Source organism: Hyperolius riggenbachi, chromosome 10, assembly GCF_040937935.1.
Source record: "Hyperolius riggenbachi isolate aHypRig1 chromosome 10, aHypRig1.pri, whole genome shotgun sequence".
In the NCBI taxonomy this organism is placed as follows: Eukaryota; Metazoa; Chordata; class Amphibia; order Anura; family Hyperoliidae; genus Hyperolius; species Hyperolius riggenbachi.
In genome coordinates, this window is record NC_090655.1 from 43,648,884 (window position 1) to 43,674,185 (window position 25,302).

The window sequence follows — 25,302 nt, forward strand, 5'->3', positions numbered from 1 at the left end:
AAGTTAATTGGCTTCCCACAAAAAATTGTCCCTAGACTATGATGGACTTATGACTATGGTAGGGATTAACTGCCCCTCTGAGGGACAATAAGGGCCCATTCACACTTCCGTGACTAGCGGTCGTTTACTGCTAATTGGTGAATCACCGGCGATCGATTGCGCTTTTAAATGCGCTAGTGTAATGTAAGGTGTGTGCCAGTGATCTCACTGCCTCGATCGCCGGCTTGCAGCACTTTTTCGTGATATTTGAGCAACCGTGATTGCAATGAAAAGAAACACAAATCGCGATCTCTCAAAAAGCACAGTGAAAAATACGCATTTATCACGTACAAAAGAGCCTCCACACATTGCTAGCGCTAATCGCAAGCGTTTTGCGATCTCAAGTGTGAATGGGTCCTTAGCGACTATGTACTCTGTAAAGCGCTGCAGAAGCTGTCGGCGCTATATAAATGCTACAATAATAACACTGACTTTTGTAAGTGTTTTATAAAAATAGTGTTTGTATTACCGTATTTCCTGACCACAAGATGCACCTAGGTTTAGAGGGGGAAACATATATATACTAAACCTAGTGCATCCATGGCGAAGGGGCATCTTGTGGATTATGCCCCCTTTTGTACCTCTTGCGTCCGCCTCTGTCCCCCTTGTGTCCTCCTCTATGACCCTTTGTGTCCTCCTGTGTCCCCTCGTGTCCTTCTCTATGCCCCTTTGTGTCTCCCTTGTGTCCTCCTCTGCATGGGCACAGTACAGGGAGTCCCCGACATTGCGGTGGTTTGGAGGTTCGTATTGGCAGGCATTCACAAGTAGGAACTCCCTGCATGTGGACTATAAGACGCAGTGACCCCCCCCCCCACACACACAATTTTGGGGGAGGGAAAAAGTGAGTCTTTTAGTCCAACTATACAGTAATATTTCAGGAAACTTGGCACTTGTAATTTCACCTCAACATCCTAGTTCGATTGGTTATAGTAAAAAGGAACCTAATAAAAGGTTCCCCCAATATAGTGGTATTAGTTGCCTCCCTTGATCTTAGCAGTATGTGGCCTTCGTTGTCTGTTTCTGTAAAAAATGAACATAACAAACTGCATTTAAAATTCGTTAAATTAGACTTTATAAAAAACGGACACTTTTGGTGAATCATTGGATTCCATGTCGGCATTACTACATGACACAATTCTTCTGAATAATCTAGCACTGCATTAGGTTTGCCCCACATGTGTCGGTCCACTTCCAGGGTGGAGTCTGACCACATAACCAATAACAAGAAGAATGGGCAGGGCAAGACCTTTGCTTGTCATCTTAAAAGACAGAAGGTCAGGCTATGAAAATCTGATGTGATTCAATTGTGTGAAATCACAGCAACAGCTCAGCTCCGTGAAGCTGGCCCCCCTACTATCAGCATAAATAAAAGATCCACCATGCTTGGTTAGTGCTACATTTGTGACCATTTGTGCTGCAAAAATTAAGATTTGTGCTGCTTTCATGTTGAAAATATTAGCACTTACAATATTCTTTCCAAAACAACACCATCACCCCCCCCCCCCCCCCACAACAACATACAGACATGAAACTGGTTTGGGTGGGTATTGCTGTGCATGTGCTCAATTGTGCTGCAAAAAACATCTTTCTATCTATTATAGTTTTGGAGATATTCAAGTTTTTATAAAGGTCAAAAGTTCACTCAGGCTCGCTCAGCCTTTGGGACGTTATAGGGAGGCTGAGTGAACTTTTGACCTTTATAAAAACGTGAATATCTCAAAAACGATAAAAGATAGAAAGATGGTTTTTGGAGCACAAATGAGCACATGTATAGCACTACCCACCCATACCAGTTCATGTCTGTAGGTTGTTGTACAGGGGCTGGGTGATGGTATTGTTTTCAAAAGAATAAGTGCTATTATCTTCAAAATGAAAGCAGCACAAATCTTAATTTTTGCAGCACAACTGGTCACAAGCCTAGCACTAACCAAGCATGATGGATCTTTTTATGTGTGCTCTATAACGGAATCGTAGGAAATAATGCATTATTGGCAACCATGACAGATCATTGGATTCATCATCATTCCTGCTTCCTTCAGGAGTGGAGGATTATGGAAAAGGTGGTGCCATGATGGGTCATGTCCTATCTATTTAATTAGGGCTGCTGTCTTCCTGTCTGTCTGTATTGCATTTCCTGCTGTACCTTCTACTGTAAGTAACTGTGCCTTCTGTTTTAGGTTTGGTTTCAGAATCGGCGAGCCAAATGGCGAAAATTAGAGAAATCTTCTGTCAAGATTGCAAAAAAGCCAACGACTGTGGCGGCTGCGTTGGCCCAGTCTGAGAGCCTTCCTACTACTTCCTCCTCTGTGCAAGCCCAGCCGGACACCCTTTCGTATGCTGTGTCTTCAGCACAGCACCAGTATGGGCCACTAGCGGGTGTGAGGAACGGGTAAGACTCCTCCTCTTCTGTGAGTCTGTGGAGCCAATATTTTATTTTGCATCCGTAATTCTCATGCTGAATGTTTTGCCTTATTATTTATCCCCTGTTGGTAAGGCACCAACAGCGCTGCATGTGAAATACCGGTGGTGGATTACACATTTCAAACAACCACTAAATATACAACACAGTGTGGCCCAAATCCAATTAACCACTTTCCCCACCACTACAGTATATCTATGTCAGCTGTGGCGTCCTCCAAGCCACAGCGACGTAGATATACTGACCTGGCTGCAGCCCTGCTGTGCACGGTCGGGTGCTCTTTAGAGTGCACCCTCTGGCACTGTCAGCTGCAATACTAATTGGTGGAAGGGAACATGTTCCCTTTTGGCCAATTAGTATACTCTCCTCCCATGAATGATCGCTGCAGTAGTGAACTGCAGCGATCCTTCATCTGTCCCCCTCGGCGCACATGTAGTTAATAAAAAGGCACAAGCAAGCAGCCACACTCACCTACCTCGGTCCTGCGACTGTCCTGAAGTCTGATCGTCCGATCACCGCTCTGAAGTCAGCCGCATATTGTCGGAAACCCGGGTCCCGGCTTGATGACGTCATCAAGCCGGGACCCGGGTTACCGGCAATATGCGGCTGACTGCAGAGCGGGGATCGGAGGATCAGGCTTCAGGATAGTCGCAGGACCGAGGTAGGTGAGTGAGACTGCATGCGTGTGCATTTTTTTTAACTATCTCTGCACGGAGGGGGCTGCCTGATGGGGGGGGCATCTGGCTATAGATTCTTGGGGGGAGGGGACGGGGATATGCAAAGGGGGGCATACATGTTTACTGGGGGACATCTGAGTAACCAAGGGGAGGAGGGGTTTACAAATTTTGCACATCTGGGGGGGGGCATACCTTAATACTGGGGGCACATTTAGCTATAATGGGGGGCAGCGCTAATCCTGGGGGTACATCTGGCCATAATGGGGTAATCCTGATCTGGGGACACATCTGGCTATAAAGAGGGGCACTATTCCTGGGGGTGCATCTGTCAATCTATTCTGGGGGTGGCAAACACAGGGGACCCCCCAATGAAAGCTTAGTTTGTCTTGAAAAAAAAGATATATAGATCATGTATGTGGCACGAGTACAGATGAAGTTATTGGTGATTAAACAGGGACACCGCTAAAGCGTCAAAACTGCTCTGGTCAATAAGGGGAAAACAAGGTCTGGATGCGAAGTGGTTAATCTTTTTTCCTTCGTTTTCTCCTAGGAGATAATTTTTCATCTTCTATTTAAAATACTCTTTCAGCACTCTGCAATTGAAAAAGGACCAATAAGTAGGTGAAAAAGTACTGTTAATTTTTTTGAGTATATTCTTGCCTGCTAGTGGTTTAAAGAGAAACTCCGACCAAGAATTGAACTTTATCCCAATCAGTAGCTGATACCCCCTTTTACATGAGAAATCTATTCCTTTTCACAAACAGACCATCAGGGGGCTCTGTATGACTGATATTGTGGTGAAACCCCTCCCACAAGAAACTCTGAGGACCGTGGTACTCCTGGCAGTTTCCTGGCTGTGAACCTTGTTGCATTGAGAAAAATAGCTTTTTACACCAGTTTCCAACTGCCAAAAAAGCATGCAGCAGCTACATCACCTGCCAACAGAAAAAATGTCACCATGTAATGTCAGAATGTAAATCAGGGATTTAAAAGATTTTACAATGGGCAAACACTGACTAAATCATTTATACATAATTATTGTAAAAATGAAGCACATTTTTGTATTACATTATTTTCACTGGAGTTCCTCTTTAAAGTGTACATGAGGCAAAAGTTGTCTATATTGTTTATACTTACCTGGGAATTCCTCCAGCCACTTTGGTGAGCTGCTCCTGTCCCCCACTGGACGGCTGGTACTCTGGCTGAGTCACGCAGACGAAGCACGACTCGGCCAGAGTACCGGGCTGTCCAGCGGGGGACAGGAGCCGTCTGGGGAGACAGTGAGGGACCAAACGGCCTCAAGGGGGCTGGAGGAAGCCTCAGGAAAGTAAGGCAAGTATAAAACCTGAGACAACTTTCATCTCTGGTGTCCTTTAAAAGGTATTTCATTGATAAGTTGTAGAAATATCACCTAGGCGACAATTCAGGAGAAAAAGTTAATTGCATATGGGCCAGTATGCTCCAAATCCAATTACCGTAACTTTTTCTCCTGAGTTTTCTCTCAAGAGATAATTTTTCATCTTTTCTGAAAATAACTTAAATAACTTTTCAGCAGCTGAAGAAGCACTGAAAGTAGGTAGAATACTACTGAACTTATCGCAGAGTACCTAAAGTAAATATGACAGAGCCTGGTCTGACATCATCCCTCCAGGGAGGTGATCACTCTGCCCAACCCCCCCCTCCTCACCTCAGAGAATGGGCTTTAGTGATTCATTTTTTTTCATTGCTGAAGCTCTGGCCACTCCCATCTGCGTTGCCACAGCCTGACCCCAGTTCAGTAGCCGCTGCCTAATTGGTGGCCGCCGAGACGGGGGCGGGCCACAGCAACGCAGGTGGAGATTTCCAAAGAGCGTCGGCAGTCTTTGGGAATATGATCACGACTGCACTGCCAAGGAGGGGGTGGAGCATCACCTGTGACCCAAAGACGTCGGATCAGGTAAGTATGTATACCCCCTCCCCGATCTGTCATCATTAAGACAGAGCCTGTCATGACACACTCTGTCGTTTGTACCTTAAAGTGGTCTGAAAGTCAGCATTTCTACTTTGCTTTAAAGCTGTGAGGAATCTTTTAGAGCAAATATCCCAGAACATTTTTTTTAGCAGAACATCACTGAAATGGTTAAACAAAGCACTTTGGCCCGCTATTCAGCTTCAAATCTGCATCCAGGCTGGAGATAACAGTATCTTTGTTTACATTCCAATGTTGATACATTTGTGTTTAACAAGTAAAAAATATTTTCTGAGAAGCTCTCTGCTTCAGACACACACAGTTCAGAACAACTCCATTAGAAGATTTAAATATATAATAAAAAGCAGTTGGCATAAAATGCAATGGCAGCGTTCAGGGCAAGAAAAACTACACTTTGGAAACTTGTAATTTGTAGACAGACAATATTACTTATGCACAAAAGCAAATATGATAACTGTATGAGTAATAAAAAGTAAAAACACACATTTTTAATGAATGTTATGTCAGAGTTTCAGACCACTTTAAGTAATTGTTTAAGAATTTTATTGCATTCTAAGGCCTCGTTCACATTGCGTTCCACTCTCGTTAGCGTTGGGCTTTTTCTGGCGCAAATTTTTTTTTTCGATACATGGCGCTTGGGTGGGCATTGCGGTTTTTGTGAAAAGCGCTTTTCCCGAGTTATTTTTTTATTCACTCCCTGATGCAAGTCAGGAAGTGAACTCTTTGACCCGGAAAAGAATAAATACAATGGGCTTGATTCACAAAGCCATGCAAACTGTTTAGCACGGGTGCTGACTTTTGCGCACGCAAAGTGCCGCGATTCATGCAATCGTGGACTTTTGCGTGCGCAATTTGCCACGATCGCGGCACTTTGCGCGCGCAAAAGTCCGCGAACGGCACTTCACGTGCTAACTGTTTAGCACCCGTGCTAAACAGTTTGCACGGCTTTGTGAATCAAGCCCAAAGTATTTATTCTTAAAAACGTGAACGCAATTGCGGCATAAAGCAATTTTGTGAGCATTTTGCATTTTTCCCATACCTTTCATTGAGGCAAAATTGCCTCAAAAATGGTACAGGCAGCACTTTGCTGAGCGGATCAGAAACAAATCGCTCAGATGTGAACTCTCTCATAGGGAATCATTGCACAAGATCTTTCAGGACAATTTTTGAAAAATCGCCAGCGCTTTAAAAAACATCACAAAACGCCTCTAGTGTGAATGAGCTTTAAGAGCTTTAAAGTGTACCCGAGCAGAAGCTTACCTAACGAGTGTAAAGCCTGAGGAACCTATTGAGGCTTCCCTTGCTATTCCTTGGTCCCTCCGTTGCTGAGCGTGGCCCCTGGAAGAGTAGGGACAATGCATTGTCATTAATGACATCGGGGCCGCGCAGCTCCTCTTCCTGGTTCAAGTGCGCGCAATAGCCGACTGAGCATTACTGCGCATGTGCGGGCGGGCTTGCGCAGCCATTGTGCGCACTTAAACCACAAAGAGGAGCCACACTCAGCAATGGGTGGCTTGCGAAAACCGAGGGAAACCTCATTAGGATCCTGAGGCTTCCCTCAGTAAGTAGCAGATTTTGAACCTGAGCTTCGGCTTGGGTTCGCTTTATTAGGTATTTTATTGGTAATATTTGAAAATATCTCTTTGGAGAAAACTCAGGAGAAAAGTTGACAGGATATAATATAGACCCATGAGAGGCCTGCCCTGCCCAGAAGAGCTGTCAATGTGTTGGAAAATTAGATAGAAACTCTCAGACCTTACATTGGTTCTATGTACAAGTAAAGTCTGAAAATAGCACGGTTCTGCTTATTGAACTGGATATGACATTATCATGCACAATGGCAGCTTCCAATACTGTCAGAGTGTGACCAGTGACCAGAGTGTTATGATTTCTCACACAGATGACATTACTTTGGGACAAAAGTGTTGAGGCATGGTGGGAGTGGTTAGTGAAGGGATTGACTAAAGAATGGCAATAAGGAACGTGTAAACGTGCAAAAGTATTTTTTTACTCATTTGCTTAATAATTTAAAGCACACCTGAACTGAGTCATATGGATGCTGTCATATTTATTTCCTTTTAAATAATACCAGTTGCCCGGCTGTCCTGCTGATCATTCTTTCTCAATCACACACCTGAAACAAGCATGTGGCTAATCAAGTCAGACAATAGTCAGAAACACCTGATCTTCATGCTTGTTCTGGGTGTAAAAGCTTTGGAGGCAGAGGATCAGCAGGACAGCCAGGCAGTCAGCATTGTTTAAAAGGAAATAACTATGTCATCCACCATATTTCTCTCACTTCAGTTGTGCTTAAAATTATTAAGCAAATGAGTAAAAAAAGATTTAAAAAAATACTTTTGAGCACCTTCGCATATACTGGTATCTGTAGTTATATTTTTCCATCCTCCAACTGCAGGTTGTCTGTTGTTGCCGGATCTCTCCTTCCACGATCCCAGTCCCTGGACGTGTCCCAGCAGAGCGCCTCCTGCAGTTCAAACAGCAGCAATTCAGGTCAGCGCAAAGATGATCAAAAAGTCGCTGGAAATCGCAAACTGTTTGCAGACTGTTGGCATAGTGGTTAGCAATATGGCCTTGTAGCACTAGGATCCTGGGCACAGTTCCCACCAGAATCTTTTTGTATGGGGTTAAAGTGGACCTGAACTCTTGCACAGGAAAAAGAGAAATGCACCCTGTATGTATTTAGAGAGTTTAAAAGACAAAGACAAACACTTATATCGCGCTTTTCTCCTGGCGGACTCAAAGCGCCAGAGCTGCAGCCACTAGGACGCGCTCTATAGGCAGTAGCAGTGTTAAGGAGACTTGCCAAAGGTCTCCTACTGAATAGATGCTGGCTTACTGCACAGGCAGAGCCGAGATTCGAACCCTGGTCTCCTGTGTCAGAGCAGAGCCCTTAACCACTACACTATCCAGTCACTGGATAGCCTGTCTAATCCCCCCTCATCTGTGATGGAGAGGACCCCGGGCCACTGGCTGGATGCAGAGTTGCGGCAAGGGCACAGGGAGGGCTGCCAGGGGCTGGGGGAAGCCTTCAAATAAGTAGATTTTTTTTTTATTATTTGCTTGGACCTTTACTTTATGAATGGGTACCAGGTAATGATTAGTTAAATATTGATAAACTTAATTACCAATATTTTACTACTAGTGCCACCACCTGGCGCCCAGCTCAAGCGGTGCTGCTACAATATGTACTCGCACAGTGCATCTCTTAGCAAGCTGATGAGAGAAGCAGGGTATGCAGGGGATTGTGATGATGACTGTCTGTGTTGTGGCTGCAGAGGGAGCACATGAAATGACTGTATGGTGACCTGCATGCCCACATGAGAGCTCTCTGATTTCTGTAGTGTTCTGACTTTGTATATTTCATCAGTGTCAGGTTTGGAGTCGCCAGGAGGAGTCATCTGTGTGCCGCCATCCCAGGAATACCCCCCTACGTTCCACAGTCCCCCACCGCTGCGGCGCGTTGGCCTTCCAATGTCCATGGCCCTGAACCCCAGCAGTCACATAATCCCACTGATGCTGGATACCCCAGAGAACTCCTGCACCCCTCCCACACCTAACGAAGGGGATATCTTCACCTACAACATTCCGGAGTAAGAACATCTCTCTGTCTGTGTATAGGTACTCTTAGATGACAGCCGGCCAATGATCATAGGGCCGGAATAATTACAGATGTAATGGGGGGGAAAAGCCCCAGACTAGGGAGGAGTCTGTTATGGGTTGCCAAGGGTTCAAGGTGGGTTTGGTACTAATGATCTACTGCCTCAGATCTGCAGTTGGGAAGAACTAGCTGCAACCGCACCTCCCAGCACCCATCGCTGTGTTCTGATATGGACTAGGGTGCCCTCTAGCTGCTTGTGCTGCACCTGCAATCCCACACCTCCCAGCACCTCTCAGTATGGTCTGATATGGACTAGGCTGCGCTCTAGCTGCTCATGCTGCACCTGTAATCTCACACCTCGCAGCACCTCTCAGTATGGTCTGATATGGACTACCCTGCCCTCTAGCTGCTCATGCTGCAACTGCAATCACACACCTCCCAGCACCCCTCAGTATGGTCTGATATGGACTAGGCTGCCCTCTAGCTGCTCATGCTGCAACTGCAATCCTAAACCCTACACTTTTCAGCACCCATTGCTATGGTCTGATATACATTAACAGTTGTTTGCAAGTTTGCTGAAATCACTTATGATATCCTTACTGCGGATCCTCAGAGATCACTGGAAGGGAAATGCCACAGAAAATGTATGTATGGCAATTAATACAACATAGTTCTCCAATAAATCAGCAGTTGCAAGAAACAATATGGGCATTTTTCTGCCCTTATGAGCTGACAATCTAAAGCTCCGTACACATGCTCAACTGACATTGTTGAAAAAGGAACGATCCCCAAGGGTTAGTGAAGAAAAATGTTTGAGCATGTTTGAATTCAGCGATGGTACAACAATGGTCTGCCGATGTGATTGTTAGCCGAAGTGCAAAAATGAGGACCTGGAAGTGCATATCTAGCCACATATAAGTAGTTTGGATCAGTTTACATGGACAAACAGATTGCCCAGCAAGCTCATGGTGAACCAGAAGTCCTAGGAGTGTGTAAGGCCTGGAACCCACTACAAAACGCTATCGCTAATCGCAATCGCTAGCGTTTTTAATGAGCGGGTTGTGATTGCTGGCGATTTTGGTAGCGTTTTTAAAGTGTCAGCTTTTTGCCAGCGATTGTGTAGTGAATAGCAGGGCTGTGGAGTCGGTACAAAAATCTTCTGACTCCGACTCCTACTCCTCAGTTTATGAAATCACGACTCCAACTCCGACTCCGGGTACCCAAAATGGCTCCGACTCTTCGACTCCTTAGTCTAATACTAAACAGGGATGTGGATTTTGTACAAAAAACAGCCGACTCCCAACTCCGACTCCTCAGTTTATGAAATCAACGACTCCAACTCCGACTCTGGGTGCCCAAAATTGCCCCGACTCAGACTCCTCGACTCCAACTCCGACTCCACAGCCCTGGTGAATAGCGTTTTTAATTCTGATTGGTCCTTTCAATTTTATTTTTTTTACAGTGTGCAGTACTGTAAAACCGCTAGCAAAATCGTTCTGTGTAGGTTTTGATGAGCAATTACACCAGTGTTTATATACTTTACATTGCAGAAACGCTAATCGCTGAAAATGCTGCATGTCCTGCGTTTGCGATTTTGGTAATCTCAATCACTCCAGTGGAATTTGGCCCATCCATTAACATTAGCTGAGCGTTTAGGGAAATCGCTAGCGGTTTGAATCGCTCCCTAAACACCCACAAACTCGCTCTAGTGGGTTTAAGCCCTAGGGGGTTAAAAAGGACCGAAAAGCCCTCTTGCTAAAATGCTATGCAAAACAGAAATTTGCCACCTTGTTTTGCATAACATTTTAATCAGAGAGCTTTTTGGTCCTTTTTAGCTCCTTACACACTCCTAGAAGTTCTGTTGCACCATGAGCTTGCTGGGTAATCTGTAACTCTGGGAGTTTCAAGTCCTACCCCATAGAGCCATATTAATCCATGCCACACACTGACCAGGATCAACCAATCCCGCAGGCATGTTGGATTAGTGTGGCTCTGTATTATTAACAAGCTGACACATTGTTGCATTCCAGCAGATCTAGGGGTGTGGTTAGCTTACAGGGACAACAAAGGGGTGATTTGCATATTCAGCAGTGATGCATCGTGAGCATCATGCTCACTCCAATCTGAGTAATCGCAAATACCTTCTGTTTTAAAAAGGCACATTTCTGTTTTACATAGACAATAATTGATGTCTTTTACCATAGTTTTTTTTTTATTTTTTATGATTCTTGTTCAAAGGGGTTGACAGGTATTGATGGCATGTCTATGAGAACTCTTTAAGAAGCATGTGATTAGTGTAGTCAGGTGACAGATATCTAAAGGTGGCCACACACGATACAATAAAATGATCCGATTTTACGTTAATTCGATAAAAATGATCGGATCTCCCGAAAAAATCGAAAGCTTTTTTTTTCATTCGACTGAAAAATCCGATCGGATTTCCCATTTTCTTCGATTTTAATCGATCCGGAATGCCAGATATTTTTCTTCAATCTTTCTGAAGATTGTATGGTGTGTGTTTGATTGTCAATTTATTAATATACACACCCTAGCAATTTTGTCAGTTTCCAATCATTTTTATCATAATTGGGGAAAAATTGAACATACGTGTGTGGTACATTGGTCATATTTTTGAAATGTTACAATCAGTCAGAACAATTTCTTGCAATTCTTAAATTGAACAGATATTTTAAAAATTGTATGGTGTGTGGCCACCTTTAGTCTCTGATTTGCTAGTCACAATCATGTGCTAAAGCAAATTTAGAGCTTTGCAAATCTATCAGCTGATCAAACAAACTAGATGTTCTATGACGCTTTAAATGCTATTTTTTTTTCCTTGCAGATCTCCCATGTCAGACTCTATGGCAGGACCCATGAGGTTCGGCCCGCAGTATTGCCACCCGGGTAACCCGCTGGGGCACTACCAGATGCCGCAGTATGCGCAGTACCAGAGAGTGCCGCTGCACAACCTCACCCCAACCTCTCCGGAGGACACCACCTTCATCGCCATGCCTGCAAATCAAACAGGAATGCTAAGCTATGGCAACTCCGGGTCCTTCCTGCAGGGGCGCCAGACCGGGCATATTCTGCTGCAGCAAGGCCCAGGTATGGCAAGCTTGCTGGTTAAGAATGACTTATTATCTTACACAGTTATAGTGAATTACCACCATTTGTTGGGAAATAAGCCACAACTTTACATGTTTAATTTAAACTGTTTATATTGATTCTGAGAATTACTCCCACCAGGATCCTAATGCCTGGTACATACCATGTAATTCCACAGATAATGGGTCGAATTGATTATTTCTGACAGGTATTATCTGATTTCCGATCGTTTTTCTGATCAATTTTGTATAGAAGTGATCTGTCAGTAATAATCGTTTTGACCCCGCTATCTGACAGGAAATTGCATGTTGTGTTCCAGGCAATAGGTCCAAGCATGCCCAGTAGAATGCCACAGCATAGATGCCATCTAGTTAAATAGGTATAGACCAGGGATGTCCAAACTTTTTAGGCCAAGGGTCATATCGCTGTTCTTGAGAGTGCTAAGGGGCCGAGCTAGCGAAATGAAACACAATTTTTACTGATTGCCGCTAGGTACACTATGCCTGTGACATTTTGTCAAAACATTTCCATGGGAAATAACCTATATAATGGCTATCATTCATAAAGGAGCTGTTGGTAAGGGGAATCAATGCGGGAAAACACCGCTGCCGGTATTTTAGACTTCTGGGTGGGCATTCATAAAAATGTATCCATGTGCGGTAGCAGTGCGGAGATTTCCCGAACTAGGCTGTCGGTAGGCAGGCGGAAGGGTTGCAGAGACACGGAAGCTGCCGAGTTGATACATTTCTCCGTGTTCTGCTCTGCTGCAGCTGCCTGGGAGGTCTGTGTGTCTCCATTCACTTACATTGGTATCGCCACATCAGAGTGAGCGGTACTTCACGACCTCTCACCGCTTGCGGTGATCTTTATGAATTAACATTTTGCTACATTTGTTCCGATAATCACCGCACAAGGCGGTGATTTATCACTCTGCTCGGTAGTGTAATTTTTTCATGCGGAAAGAGCCTTTATGAATGCTGACTTTGCCGAGTGTTCGGTAAAGTCAGCTGTTTTATGCATTTCCGCATGCGGAAATGCTTTATGAATGATAGCCATAATGTGTGCAGTTACCAGAGTGACCGTTGCTAATCAGTGTCTGTTACTGCTACTGGCACAGTGGTAGTTGCTAATCAGTGGCTGTTACTGCTGCTGGCACAGTGGCAGCTGTGAATCAGTGGCTGTTAATTCTGATGGCATAGTGGCAGCTGCTAATCAGTGGCTGTTACTGGTTCTGGCATAGTGGCAGCTGCTAATCAGTGGCTGTTACTGCGGCTGGCACAGTGGCAGCTGCTAATCAGTGCCCATAACAAATGTAGCCACAAAAACACCTAATCTGGAGGATAGAACCCTGTATCGGAGGATACACACACACGCACACACACACACATGCACGCAGCTCTGGGTCGTTGCTGTCGCAGGGGCTGCTCTCCTATAGTTATGCTCCTATGTGTAGTAGTAGTAACGGTAAATAGAGTTGGTAAGTGGAGCCTCATATTCCTATTTCTTAAATGTGAAGTTAAAACAGTCGCCATGTCAGTGTGGTGTAAATCCTAGCTCAATCAGCTCTCACTGAGAAATGATTACCTGCACTGTTGCTTTAGTCGTTTCCGATGTCCGCAGCAGAATTCACTTCCAGCTCTTGAAGTATTCAGCCGTTTGGTCCGATTGTTGGATCAGTAGTGAATATAGGCGTGTGTGTACCACACCTCAAAGGGTTGAAGTACACCTGAAGTGAGAGAGATACGGAGGCTGCCATATTTATTTCCTTTTACCCCATCTTCTCACGGGTCATTCTCAGGGTTTTCTTTGTCTTTAAAAGCATTTCTTGAATGGCAGTTTCTAAGTCTAACTGCCAAAATAGTAAGAAACCAGCCAGCCTCCCTACTCAATTTCACACTATTTTGGCAGTTAGACTAACAACTGCCATTCAGGGAATGCTGTTAAACACAAGGAAAACCCTAAGAATCCCCCATGAGGAGATGGACTAGTCTAAAACCTGTCGGTTCTGTCAGATTTGAACCACTTACTTTTTTCACTGGAGTGGTCCATTGAAAGTAAATTTATATGGCAGCCTCCATATCCCTCTCACTTCAGGTGTCCTTTAACCTCCCCGGCGTTCTATTGAGATCGCCAGGGCGGCTGCGGGAGGATTTTTTTTTTTATAAAAAAAAATATTTCATGCAGCCAACTGAAAGTGAAAAGCCATGGCGACGAGCGGAGTGACGTCATGGACGTCAGCCGACGTCCTGACGTCAGCCGCCTCCGATCCAGCCCTTAGCGCTGGCCGGAACTGATTGGTCCGGCTGCGCAGGGCTCGGGCGGCTGGGGGGGACCCTCTTTCGCCGCTGCTCGCGGCGGATCGCCGCAGAGCGGCGGCGATCAGGCAGCACATGCGGCTGGCAAAGTGCCGGCTGCGTGTGCTGCTTTTTATTTGAAAAAATCGGCCCAGCAGGGCCTGAGCGGCAGCCTCCGACGGTGATGGACGAGCTGAGCTCGTTCATACCGCTCAGGAGGTTAAACAAATCTTCATAACTCCAGTAAGGCCTAGAACCCACTAGAAAGCAATAGGTAGCGTTTAGCCAGTGATTTGGGGAGCAATTTCCCTGCTCCTATATAATTAATTAGAATGGAAATGCTCCCAAAATACTACATGTCCTGCGATTGCGATTTGCTTAGTGGAATCTGTCCCATCCATTTACATTGGCAGTGCGTTTACGGAAACCGCTAGCGATTGAAAGCGATCCCTAAACGCTCAAAAAAACACTCTAGTGGGTTCCAGGCCTGAGGCAGATGCAGCCTTTTCTACGTATACTGAGCTATATTAGTTTTCTTTGTGACACAGCTATGGCTACCAGTGGAAGAAGGCTGGACAGATCAGATCCAGATAACACTGACCCATAGGAACTCCGCTCCAAGTTTAGATAACACTGACCCATAGGAACTCCGCTCCAAGTTTAGATAACACTGACCCATAGGAACTCCGCTCTAAATTCAGATAACACTGACCCATAGGAACTCCGCTCTAAATTCAGATAACACTGACCCATAGGAACTCCGCTCCAAGTTCAGATAACACTGACCCATAGGAACTCTGCTCCAAGTTCAGATAACACTGACCCATAGGAACTCCGCTCCAAGTTCAGATAACACTGACCCATAGGAACTCCGCTCCAAATTCAGATAACACTGACCCATAGGAACTCCGCTCCAAATTCAGATAACACTGACACATAGGAACGCCGCTCCAGTTCAGATAACACTGACCCATAGGAACTCCGCTCCAAATTCAGATAACACTGACCCCAAAGGAACTCCGCTCCAAATTCAGATACCACTGACCCATAGGAACTCCGCTCCAAGTTCAGATCACACTGACCCGTAGGAGCTCCGCTCCAAATTCAGATAACACTGACGCATAGGAACTCCACTCCAAGTTCAGATAACACTGACCCATAGGAACTCTGCTCCAAATTCAGATACCACTGACCCATAGGAACTCCGCTCCAAATTCAGATAACACTGACCCATAGGAACTCCGCTCCAAATTCAGATAACACTGACCCATAGGAACTCCGCTCCAAGTTCAGATAACACTGACCCATAGGAACTCCGCTCCAAGTTCAGATAACACTGACCCATAGGAACTCCGCTCCAAGTTCAGATAACACTGACCCATAGGAACTCGGCTCCAAGTTCAGATAACACTGACCCATAGGAACTCCGCTCCAAATTCAGATAACACTGACCCATAGGAACTCCGCTCCAAATTCAGATAACACTGACCCATAGGAACTCCGCTCCAAATTCAGATAACACTGACCCATAGGAACTCCGCCCCAAATTCAGATAACACTGACCCATAGGAACTCCATTCCAAATTCAGATAATATTGACCCATAGGAACTCTGCTCCAGGTTCAGGCTTGTTATAGGGAATTTTAGGTAAGAGCACTGACAATTAGGGATGATCAATGAGATGAAAATATTTCCAAGTTCATGCAGGATTATGCAAATATGTATGCAAATATATGCAGCTTGAAAATGGACCAATTAAGTCCCATCCAGGTTTAAATTGATTGGTCAGTTTTCAAGCTGCATATATTTGCATAAAAAAATGCATAATCCTGCATGAACTCGGAAATATTTGTATCTCTCCTTGATCATTCCTACTGACTAAATGTTATGCCATGTCATGTGATCCCAGTGACCTTGCTATCACACAGTAATGACCTCATTCAGTTACCCACCAATAATGACATCATTTGTTCAGTGTAGCTGTGTTTTCCTTTCATCTGTGCTGAACAATGTCTGCACACACAGCCAGATTGGCTCAGATCCAGGTACTCATCAGCACATCATGGAAGTGGATGTTGAGCGGAGACTGTTATTTGCTCAGGACAATCACGCATTGTTTAGGCAGCATGAGTGGGCGATTCCAGAGACAATGGAACTTTTGTTTATCCCATTGTTTAGTTCTCAACTTCTTAGCTTTGTAGACAGGGGTAGGTGACCACAACGACCGCTTTTGCCGGGTTTTGGGGCATTGAGTGTCAAAGTTTAGTTATAACAATAGATTGGAGATGTAGGACAAGAATGTAGAGGTACCCATACATCTAGCAAGTGCATGCCCGATCGACGATGCAACCAATTGTAGGCCGAGCTGTAAGATGTCGGGCCGTTGTGCTCGATTGGGTGAGCAGGGGTAAAGGCGAGTGATATTGAGATGAGTGATGAACAGGACGAAGCCCCCGGCGCTGTTTCCCAAGTGTATAAATGAGCTGCAGATTTATCACAACCAGCACAGGGAAATTGGAGGGAAACGTGCCCAGATGAAGGTCTCTGATTGCCTGCGCCGAGCATGTGTTCCAGCTTTGCTCCAATTTGCTCCAAGGATCACTGACTACTGATATAGAACACCACCAGTTTGTTAGTAACCTTAATATGACCCGGGGGGAGGGATAAAATGTATTTCCACCTAATTGTGGGGTTTTAATGAATAATTATCAATAAAAGGTACGGGATATCAACCCAAATAGGCTCGTCTCACCCATAAAAATAGGGATATCAAAATATTGGAAGTATAGGGAGCACAAAGCTGGTGTATGAATGTATGAAATTTAATGGTATCAAAATTCAAAATTACAAAATTTCCAAAAATTCAAATAGAATAGAATAAATCTGGGGGTTCCCTTTTATTTTTCAGCCCTGGAGAACTCAGTCAGTCAGGTCCATAGGAGACCCAGTTGAAAGCAACGAGGTGATGTGAATGTTGCGTCATCTAACAATGGCTGCCTCTCTTTCAGCAGGTGGATTGGCCTTTCACTCCTCCCAGTGGAACGATATGTACATACAAGGCCCGTCGTTCCCAAGCTTCCGCCAACAGGTGAGCGGAGCTCGGAGTCTTCCTGAACAGCCTCATTTTTCTCAGCCTGGCAACCAAATAATGCAGCACCATCAGGAACAGTCGGTATCCAGCCAGACTTCCTCTGAGACCACAGAGCCCACTGAAGGTGAGGGTGAGTCTTTTCCTTATTGCTGTACAGGAAGGCTTTGGCGGCTATTGCTGGTGGATCAACAGCAGGTAGTGACTACCCCCACATGCGTCAGTGGTCAGTCTGCCTGACAGACCAACTCGTCTGATCGCAGGCCAAGGGCATTGTTCTCCTCACTCGCCCCACCCACTTGCTGTGCCCTTGAACCTCCTCCCCCCTGCGTATACCAGTGACACATCTGTACAGCCTTGGCCCCAAACTGTCACCCAAGGGGTTGAGTTCCGGTGTCTGTGGTATGACAGTCCTTGTATGTATGTATGTATGTATGTACAAAGCTTAAGGAGGCTTTCACAAATAGAATAATTGTTTATTCTAATCAGTCAGTAGGCAATGCAACGTGAATGAGCAGAAGAGAAGTCAACTCATATCAATACAGGTGAAACTTGAAAAATTAGAATATTGTGCAAAAGTCCATTAGTTTCAGTTGTTCAACTTAAAGGAATACTTAAGTGAAAAAGAAAAATTTATTTTAACTTTCCTGGGGCTTCTTCCAGCCCCCTGGACTCGTCCTGCGTCCACAACGTCCTCCTGGTCCCCTCCGGCCAGCACCGGCGACCCCCGCAAAGCTTGCTGGTCAGCGGCTACTGCGCATGCACGGCCCCGAGCCCACACCCCGATCGGGCTCCTGCGGCTGGGAGTATTCTGCACATGCGCAGTATGCGATTGCATCTGCAAGCGGCTGGCCGCGCTATCACGCAGGCGCAGAAGATGCCGACCTTGCGAAGCGGCATCTGCAATGGAGGGGACCCCAGGACACCGTCTGGGAGTGGGGCTGCGCAGGGTTGCCATCTCATCCCTTTAGATACCGGCACATATGAATTACACATGCCTTGTGGCTAGTTAGATGCAGTTTAGGCACTGATTATGTGAGTAGCTCCAAAACCTGTATAACTTAGATGTGCCAGTATTTAAAGGGATGAGGTGGCAATCCTGCTGCGGCGAGGGGCAGATAGGCTGCCACGGGATGGAGGAAGCCCCAGGTAAGTAGATCATGGTTTGTTTTATTTTATCCCCGGACAGGGCCGGATTTACCATAAGGCACTGTAGGCACGTGCCTAAAGGCGCCTGAAGATGGAAAGGCGGATCTCCTTCCCAAGTACCTCTCTCCTTTAAAAGGTGAAACTAATGTATGAAATAAGAACCCTTTGCAGGTGTTTTGGATTGATTAGCTGAGTCTGACACTTTAAGCCTACAATAGTGAACATTTCCACAATATTCTAATGGTCTGAGATTTTGATTTTGGGGTTTTCATAATCTGTAAGCCATAATCATCACAATTATAACAAACAAATAAATGAAATATCTGGCTTTGCATGTAATGAGTCTATTTCATATATTAGTTTCACCTTTTAAGTTGCATTCCTGAAATAAATAGACTTATGCATGATATTCTAATCTTTCGAGTTTCACCCGAACTTGGTGTGACCACCTCCCCCTTTTGCCTTCAGAACAGCATCAAATCTTCTACGTAAACCTGCTCAAAGTTTTTGAAGAAACTTGGCAGGTAGATTGTTCGTAACATCTTGGAGAACTAACCATAGTTCATCCGTGGTTGTGGGCTGCTTCAAATCCTTCTGTCTCTTTATGCAATCCCCAGACACACTCCCTGATACTGAGACCAGTACTCCACTGATGCCTGACTTTAGCTGTCCCTGCACCATAAAAATTGAAAAACATGCCGCAAAAGTTTGGGCACTGAAATAGACACCCATAGTAATATCTGCTACCAGGGGTAATTTAGTGTGCTCAATAAAATAGCATGCACCAGGGCCACCGGCTATTTTATTTCCCATGGGAGCCGACATTAATATGGGCGCCACTCCCATTGCCCAAATTTTCTGGTTCCAACTAAATTCCTAACTCCATTGAGTGAAACCCCAAACTTGAAAGGAACCTCCATCATGCTTCACTGTTGCCTGCAGATCCTCATTATTGTACTGCTTTCCAGCCCTTTAGAGAAAAAAAGTCTTCTGCTCCAGTGAAATATTATTTTGACTCCTCAACCCAGAGCACCTGCTGCCATTTTCAACACTCCGGTTCTTAACAGGCTTTGGACCATCGATAGTTAAAACTGCACTGCACTTCAGACTACCTAAGCCTGATGCAACGCAGTTTTAATGTTGTTGGCTCCATAGCACGGGACGCAATAGCACATCCCTGCCGGCACAGATCTCCACTGTCTACAGACAGTGGAGTTCCATGCATCGGTCAGGAGCCGTTTTCATTGGCTCCCGACCTCCCGATCACTGTGAGCCAATCACAGTGAACAGGAAATTAAAGAGGCCAGAGGCTTTGGTCCCTTTAATGACCCATTCCTTTGCAATTTGCTGCTTGTGACTGCATGCCTCCTCTAGTCGCTTTGATTCTCTGTATCAGTCTTTCCATGTGCACATCTAAAAGGTTATGGGCAAACCTCTAAGAATACGCCCTGCTTCTGCATCTCAGGTTTTGTATATGTGTCCTGATGTCCCGCCCAGCAGTACATAGGTACCAATGGAGTGTGGAGGAGTAGGATGGGGTGGCTACTCCTATTGGCTGTCTCCTTTACCTTTTCATTTTCATTTTACTGGATGGTTGATTGGTAGTTACGCGCAGCTCAAGGCTGGAGCCTGGAGGTAAAATTCTGAACATTTCACTTACCAAATGCGCTAATCTTTGTGAAATGACATTTATTGAGATACAGTATTTAGCCAAGATGTCAATCAGAATCAGAAATCAGAAATCTTTTTTTTAATCGCCAAGCACGACTGGGTCGTGCCCGGAATTGGGTTTGGCACATTCAATTGCTCAGAGAGAGAAGTAGAAGTAGTAACAACATACGAAAGAGCATAGTCTTACAATCATACAACATAAACAGTGGTACATATTAATAGTTAGATGTGCAGCGGTATAACGGTAGACTGCAGGGTTAGGTTTAAACAGTTTTACACTGGACAGTCCCTCAGGTCAGCAACTGCAACTTTAGGGGGGGAACAGAGCTACAGATGGGATGGCCTGAAGGGAGTTCAGGAGGTTGACGGCAGAGGGGAAGAAGGAGTCTCTATGCCTCGAAGTTCTGGTGTAAATGGCTCGGAACCTGCGGCCTGAATGGAGCCGGCTGAAAAAGCAGTGGCCCGGGTGTGAGGGGTCGCTGGCAATCCTCAGTGCTCTAGATCGTAATCTGGAGTTGTGGAGGAGGTCGAGTGAGGGGAGAGGTCTACCAATGATTCTCTCCGCCGATCTAATGACCCTCTGTAGCTTGTATCTGTCGCTGTTGGAGGAGCCAGCATACCAGACTAGGATGGATGAGCAGAGGACGGACTCAATGGTGGCTGTGTAGAAGTTCGTCAGCAGCTCCTGAGCCATGCCAAACTTCTTCAGTTGTCGGAGGAAAAAGAGCCTCTGTTGGGCTTTCCTCTGGGTCAAGGCAGTGTTTGCCTTCCATCTCAGGTCCTTAGAGATGGTAGTGCCCAGAAGGCGGACGCTAGCCACTCTTTCAACCTCTGTGCCATCAATGTAGATTGGTGGTGGGGTGGGGGCCTGCTTCCTGAAGTCCACTATCAACTCCACAGTCTTGGCTGTATTGAGGACCAGCCTGTTCTCCTTACACCACTGGCAAACTCTGTCAACCTCACGGCGATAGTCCTGCTCATCATTGTTTGTTATAAGTCCGACAATAGTGGTATCATCAGCAAATTTGATGACTTTTACCGAGTCCACAGAGGATCTGCAGTTGTTCGTATAGAGGGAGAACAGGATCGGTGACAGGACACAGCCTTGTGGGGTCTGTGTTTGTTATCCTAGGATTAGAGGAGATATCCCCCAATTTGACAGCTTGGGACCTGTTGGTCAGGAAGTCTGTAATCCATAAGTGAAGAGTGGGATGGACATTCAGTGCCATGAGATTGTTTTGGAGTATGCGGGGGCAGATGGTGTTAAATGCTGAGCTAAAGTCCAGCAGGAGGATTCTGACATATGTGTTCGGTTTGTCCAGGTGGTTATTTGTAAACTCCAGGCAGATGTTGATGGCATCATCAGTGGATCTGTTCGCTCTATACGCAAACTGTAACGGGTCCAGTAGGGCCGAGGTAGAAAGCTTAAGGTGGGACAGGACCAGCCTCTCGAAGGTTTTCATGATGACAGATGTTAGTGCCACGGGCCTGTAGTTGTTCAGGTCAGAGATTCCCTGCTTCTTGGGGACAGGGATGATGGTGGACCTTTTGAAGCACACAGGAACTTTGCCTTCCTGGAGGGACCTGGTGTAGATGGAGGAGAGAATGGGAGCGAGCTGCCGTGAACAGGTTTTTAGGCAGGCTGGTGACACACCGTCAGGGCCGGAGGCTTTCCTGGCGTTCAGAGTTGTCAGGTGGCGTAAGACATCTGCCTCGCTCACAGCTGGAGGTGGTGTGCTCAGCCCTCGGACATTATCTTCAGCAGCTGAGGACTGAGTGTCTGTAGGTGTTGCTAGCCCCCCCAGTGCCTCCTGGTTCTCAAACCTGCAATAGAAATTGCTGAGGTTCTCGGCTAGCTCAATGCTAGGCGGCGCATGTTGTGGGGGAGGCTTGTAGTTTGTGGCAGCTTTTAGACCCTTCCAGACAGTGCGTGGGTCATTTGAGTGAAGGTTGTGTCGCATCTTCTCTGCATACTTCCTCTTGGCGGCTCTCAGCTCATGCTTTAGGTTGTTTCTTGCCATCCTGAAGTCCTCCTGGTTGCCAGATTTGTGCGCGGCTTCCTTGCTTCTCCTCAGTTGCCGTAGTTTGTTGGAGAACCACGGTTTGTTATTTGGAAAGACCTTGAAGGACTTGGATGGAATACAGGAGTCCTCACAGAATCTGATGTACGAGGAGACATTGTCCGCCCACTCATTCAGGTTCGGTGCTTCCAGGGCTGTCCAGTCTGTGCAGTCGAAGCAGGCTTGAAGTTGGAGTTTGGCCTCCCTCGACCACACTTTGGTGGACTTTAGCGCTGGTTTCGCTGACTCCAGACGTCTCCTGTAGGTGGGGATCAGGTGGATGAGAGAGTGGTCGGAGGAGCCTAGAGCTGCTCGAGGAACCACTTTATATGCATCTTTCAGCACTGTGTAGCAATGGTCGAGAGTATTCAGGTTCCTCGTAGGGCAGGTAACATGCTGGTGAAAACGTGGCAGCTCCTGGTGAAGGTTGGCTCTATTGAAGTCTCCCAGTACAATGAACAGCGAGTCAGGAAGGGATGACTCCCACTGTATGATGGCGTCACTCAGGTCACGCATCATTTTACTTTCCATGAAGTAACAGCCTTTGTGAATTGAAATTTGACCACGTTTCTGTAAAATCAGCTGTTTTCTGCATTACTGAATGCGGTATTGCTTAGTGACTTGAACCCAATGGCCTCGATTCATAAAGCATTCCCGCATTCGGAAATGCAAAAAAACGCTCACTTTACCGACCACACAGCAAAATAAGTATTCATAAAGGCTTTTTCCGCATGAAAAGCCGACATTTGCGAGCAGAGTGATCAATCACCGCCTTGCGCGGTGATTATCACAGCAACAGTAACAAATGTCAATTCATAAAGATTAGAGGTAGCGGTATGCGGACGGGTATTACCGCTACCTCTGATGTGGCGAGAAGCGTGCGGAATCCGTTGCAGTGAATGGGACAGACCTCCCAAGCAGCTGCAGAGAGAACACCGCACGGAGGGATTCCGCCTGCTTCCCCTGTTTCCGCACGTCTCCCGACAGCCTAACGCCTGCCTACAGCGGAGTATCTCCGCACGTATATCACAAGTAGCTAAATTTTTATGAATTACCACCCTGAAGGCGGAAATACCGACAGCGGTGTTTCCCCGCTCGACTTTCCCCGCTCGCAGGCAGTTTTATGAATCGAGGCCAATATGTTTTAAAGAGAACCCGAGGTGGGTTTGAAGAATATTATCTGCATACAGAGGCTGGATCTGCCTATACAGCCCAGCCTCTGTTGCTATCCAAAACCCCCCTAAAGTCCCCCTGCACTCTGCAATCCCTCATAAATCACAGCCACGCTGCTGACAAACAGCTTGTCAGAGCTGGCTGTGTTTATCTCTATAGTGTCAGTCTGCTGCTCTCCCCGTCTCCTGCAGAACTCCAGTCCCCACCTGCCTCCCTTCCCTCCCTGCTGATTGGAGGGAAGGGACGGGGGCAGGGACCGGAGCTATGCAGGAGGCGGGGGAGCAGCTGAGACTGACACTACAGATGTAAACACAGCCTCACAGCATGGCTGTGATTTATGAGGGATTGCAGAGTGCAGGGGGACCTTAGTGGGGTTTGGGATAGCAACAGAGGCTGGGCTGTATAGGCAGATCCAGCCTCTGTATGCAGATAACATTCTTTAAAGAGGAGCTGTTAGGTATAAGGTCTCAGAGAAAATAAACACATATATCAGTAGCTAAAGATTGGCTGTACTTACATTACATATGCATTTCACTGTCCACGTTTGGATTTCACAGAATTTGTATATAGTATATGCAGAGATTGATGCTCCTGACAGCTCATGGCAGGCTCCATGTTTTTCTGTCAAATGTGTCGTCATGTCCTGCCTGCTTCCTGATCACAGATAAGCTTGTACTTGAACAACACAGTGTGCAGTGAATATTAATGAGCCATGTGGCTAGGAACAATAGCTGACTCCTGCAGTGTACTCTGCCCTAGATTTATCAGTGCTACGCGATTACAAGCTGCTGTAACGTCTCATTAGCAGCCGAGGGGAGAGCCCCAGAATGCTTTGCAGTATGGTATGCGGCTTGCGTCTTCTTAAGAATAACAGCCTTGCTGATAAGCACACATCAAAGGTAACTGAGATTTTTATCTTCACTAATTGCTTTTGGGCTTCCTTCTAAACTGTTTAACACAGGAGAATAGAGGTTTAAATTAGCTTCTGCAGCCTGACAGTTACTCTTTAAACACACCTCGGGTGGGATAAACCTCTGACATAATATTCAATAAAAATGTGTTTTCCTACTTTGTATTACCCATACAGTTATCATATTTGCTTTTGTGCACAAGTAATATTTTGTGTCTACAAATTACCGATGTACAGTTTATCTCTCTGAAAGCTGTCATTGCATTTTATTGCATAGCTGCTGTATTTATATACTGTATTAAAATCTATCTTGTGATCACTTCTCTGCTCCTCAGCTCAGTACAGCTCCGTTTCATAGTTTGCTAATGTTTACTAAATGTATCTGCCAAAGGAATGTAAAGAAAAAATAATGTTATCTCTTCACATGTGGTCAGATGCTGCCCACTGAAGCAAGAAGCTTTCCACTGAAGAACGTGTTGTGTTAACTCTTTGAATGCTGTTCTGCACAATTTATTTATTTATTTTTTTAAATTCTGCTATATCTCTGACTGTAGTTATTTATTTTATTTTTTTTAAACACTATTTTTGTGTCCTTTTTTTTTCTGTAGCACAAGACATTTCAGACTCCATGCAACAATGATGATCGGACGGAAGTTGCACTTGACCCCCTCACCCACCCCACTTAGACCCCGGCACTGAAGCAATTCGTGGAAGAGAAAGGCACGGGCTGCAAAAAAACTGAATCAGAGAAATAATATATTTTTGTTTTTGGTCTAGAGATTTACACGATGCCTGTTTGTTTGTTTGTTTGTTTTGTAGGCAGAGAGTTATACCACAAGTTGGGTTATATGTTCATTGAACAGGTGTCAATAAAGCCATGTTTCAATTTCTCAAGTGCCTTTTGTATTTTAGCATTGTGCTGCTAAGCATGTATGTGTCACGGATGAGGAAAAGAGGTGGACCCTCTGTCACCCACCTGGTTGGCGTGGACCAGGTGACAGCAGGAGAATTGGTGGGCGGTACAGACTGATCAGGCTGGTGACATTTTATAGACAGGCCAATGGTATGGGCAAGAAACAGACAAGCACCCTTATCTATCTGAAGGTTACTGCTGGATGCTAATTGGACT

At 45.6% G+C, this 25,302-nt stretch overlaps 1 protein-coding gene across 2 annotated transcripts in view; it reads left to right on the forward strand.

The window, feature by feature from the left end:
- The window catches only part of LOC137533987 (homeobox protein NOBOX-like), a 36,065-nt gene extending 11,027 nt beyond the window's left edge, over window positions 1–25,038 (forward strand). Inside the window, exons 4-9 of one of the 2 annotated variants that reach the window (XM_068255314.1) lie at window positions 2,217–2,428; window positions 7,521–7,615; window positions 8,493–8,715; window positions 11,566–11,828; window positions 17,131–17,343; window positions 24,782–25,038. In XM_068255314.1, the coding sequence (XP_068111415.1) occupies window positions 2,217–2,428; window positions 7,521–7,615; window positions 8,493–8,715; window positions 11,566–11,828; window positions 17,131–17,343; window positions 24,782–24,813 (1,038 nt within the window). In that variant the 3' untranslated portion in view covers window positions 24,814–25,038. The remainder of the gene's footprint in view (window positions 1–2,216; window positions 2,429–7,520; window positions 7,616–8,492; window positions 8,716–11,565; window positions 11,829–17,130; window positions 17,344–24,781) is intronic. The other variant, XM_068255315.1, reaches the window with a different exon arrangement.
- The last annotated feature ends 264 nt before the right edge of the window (window positions 25,039–25,302 follow it).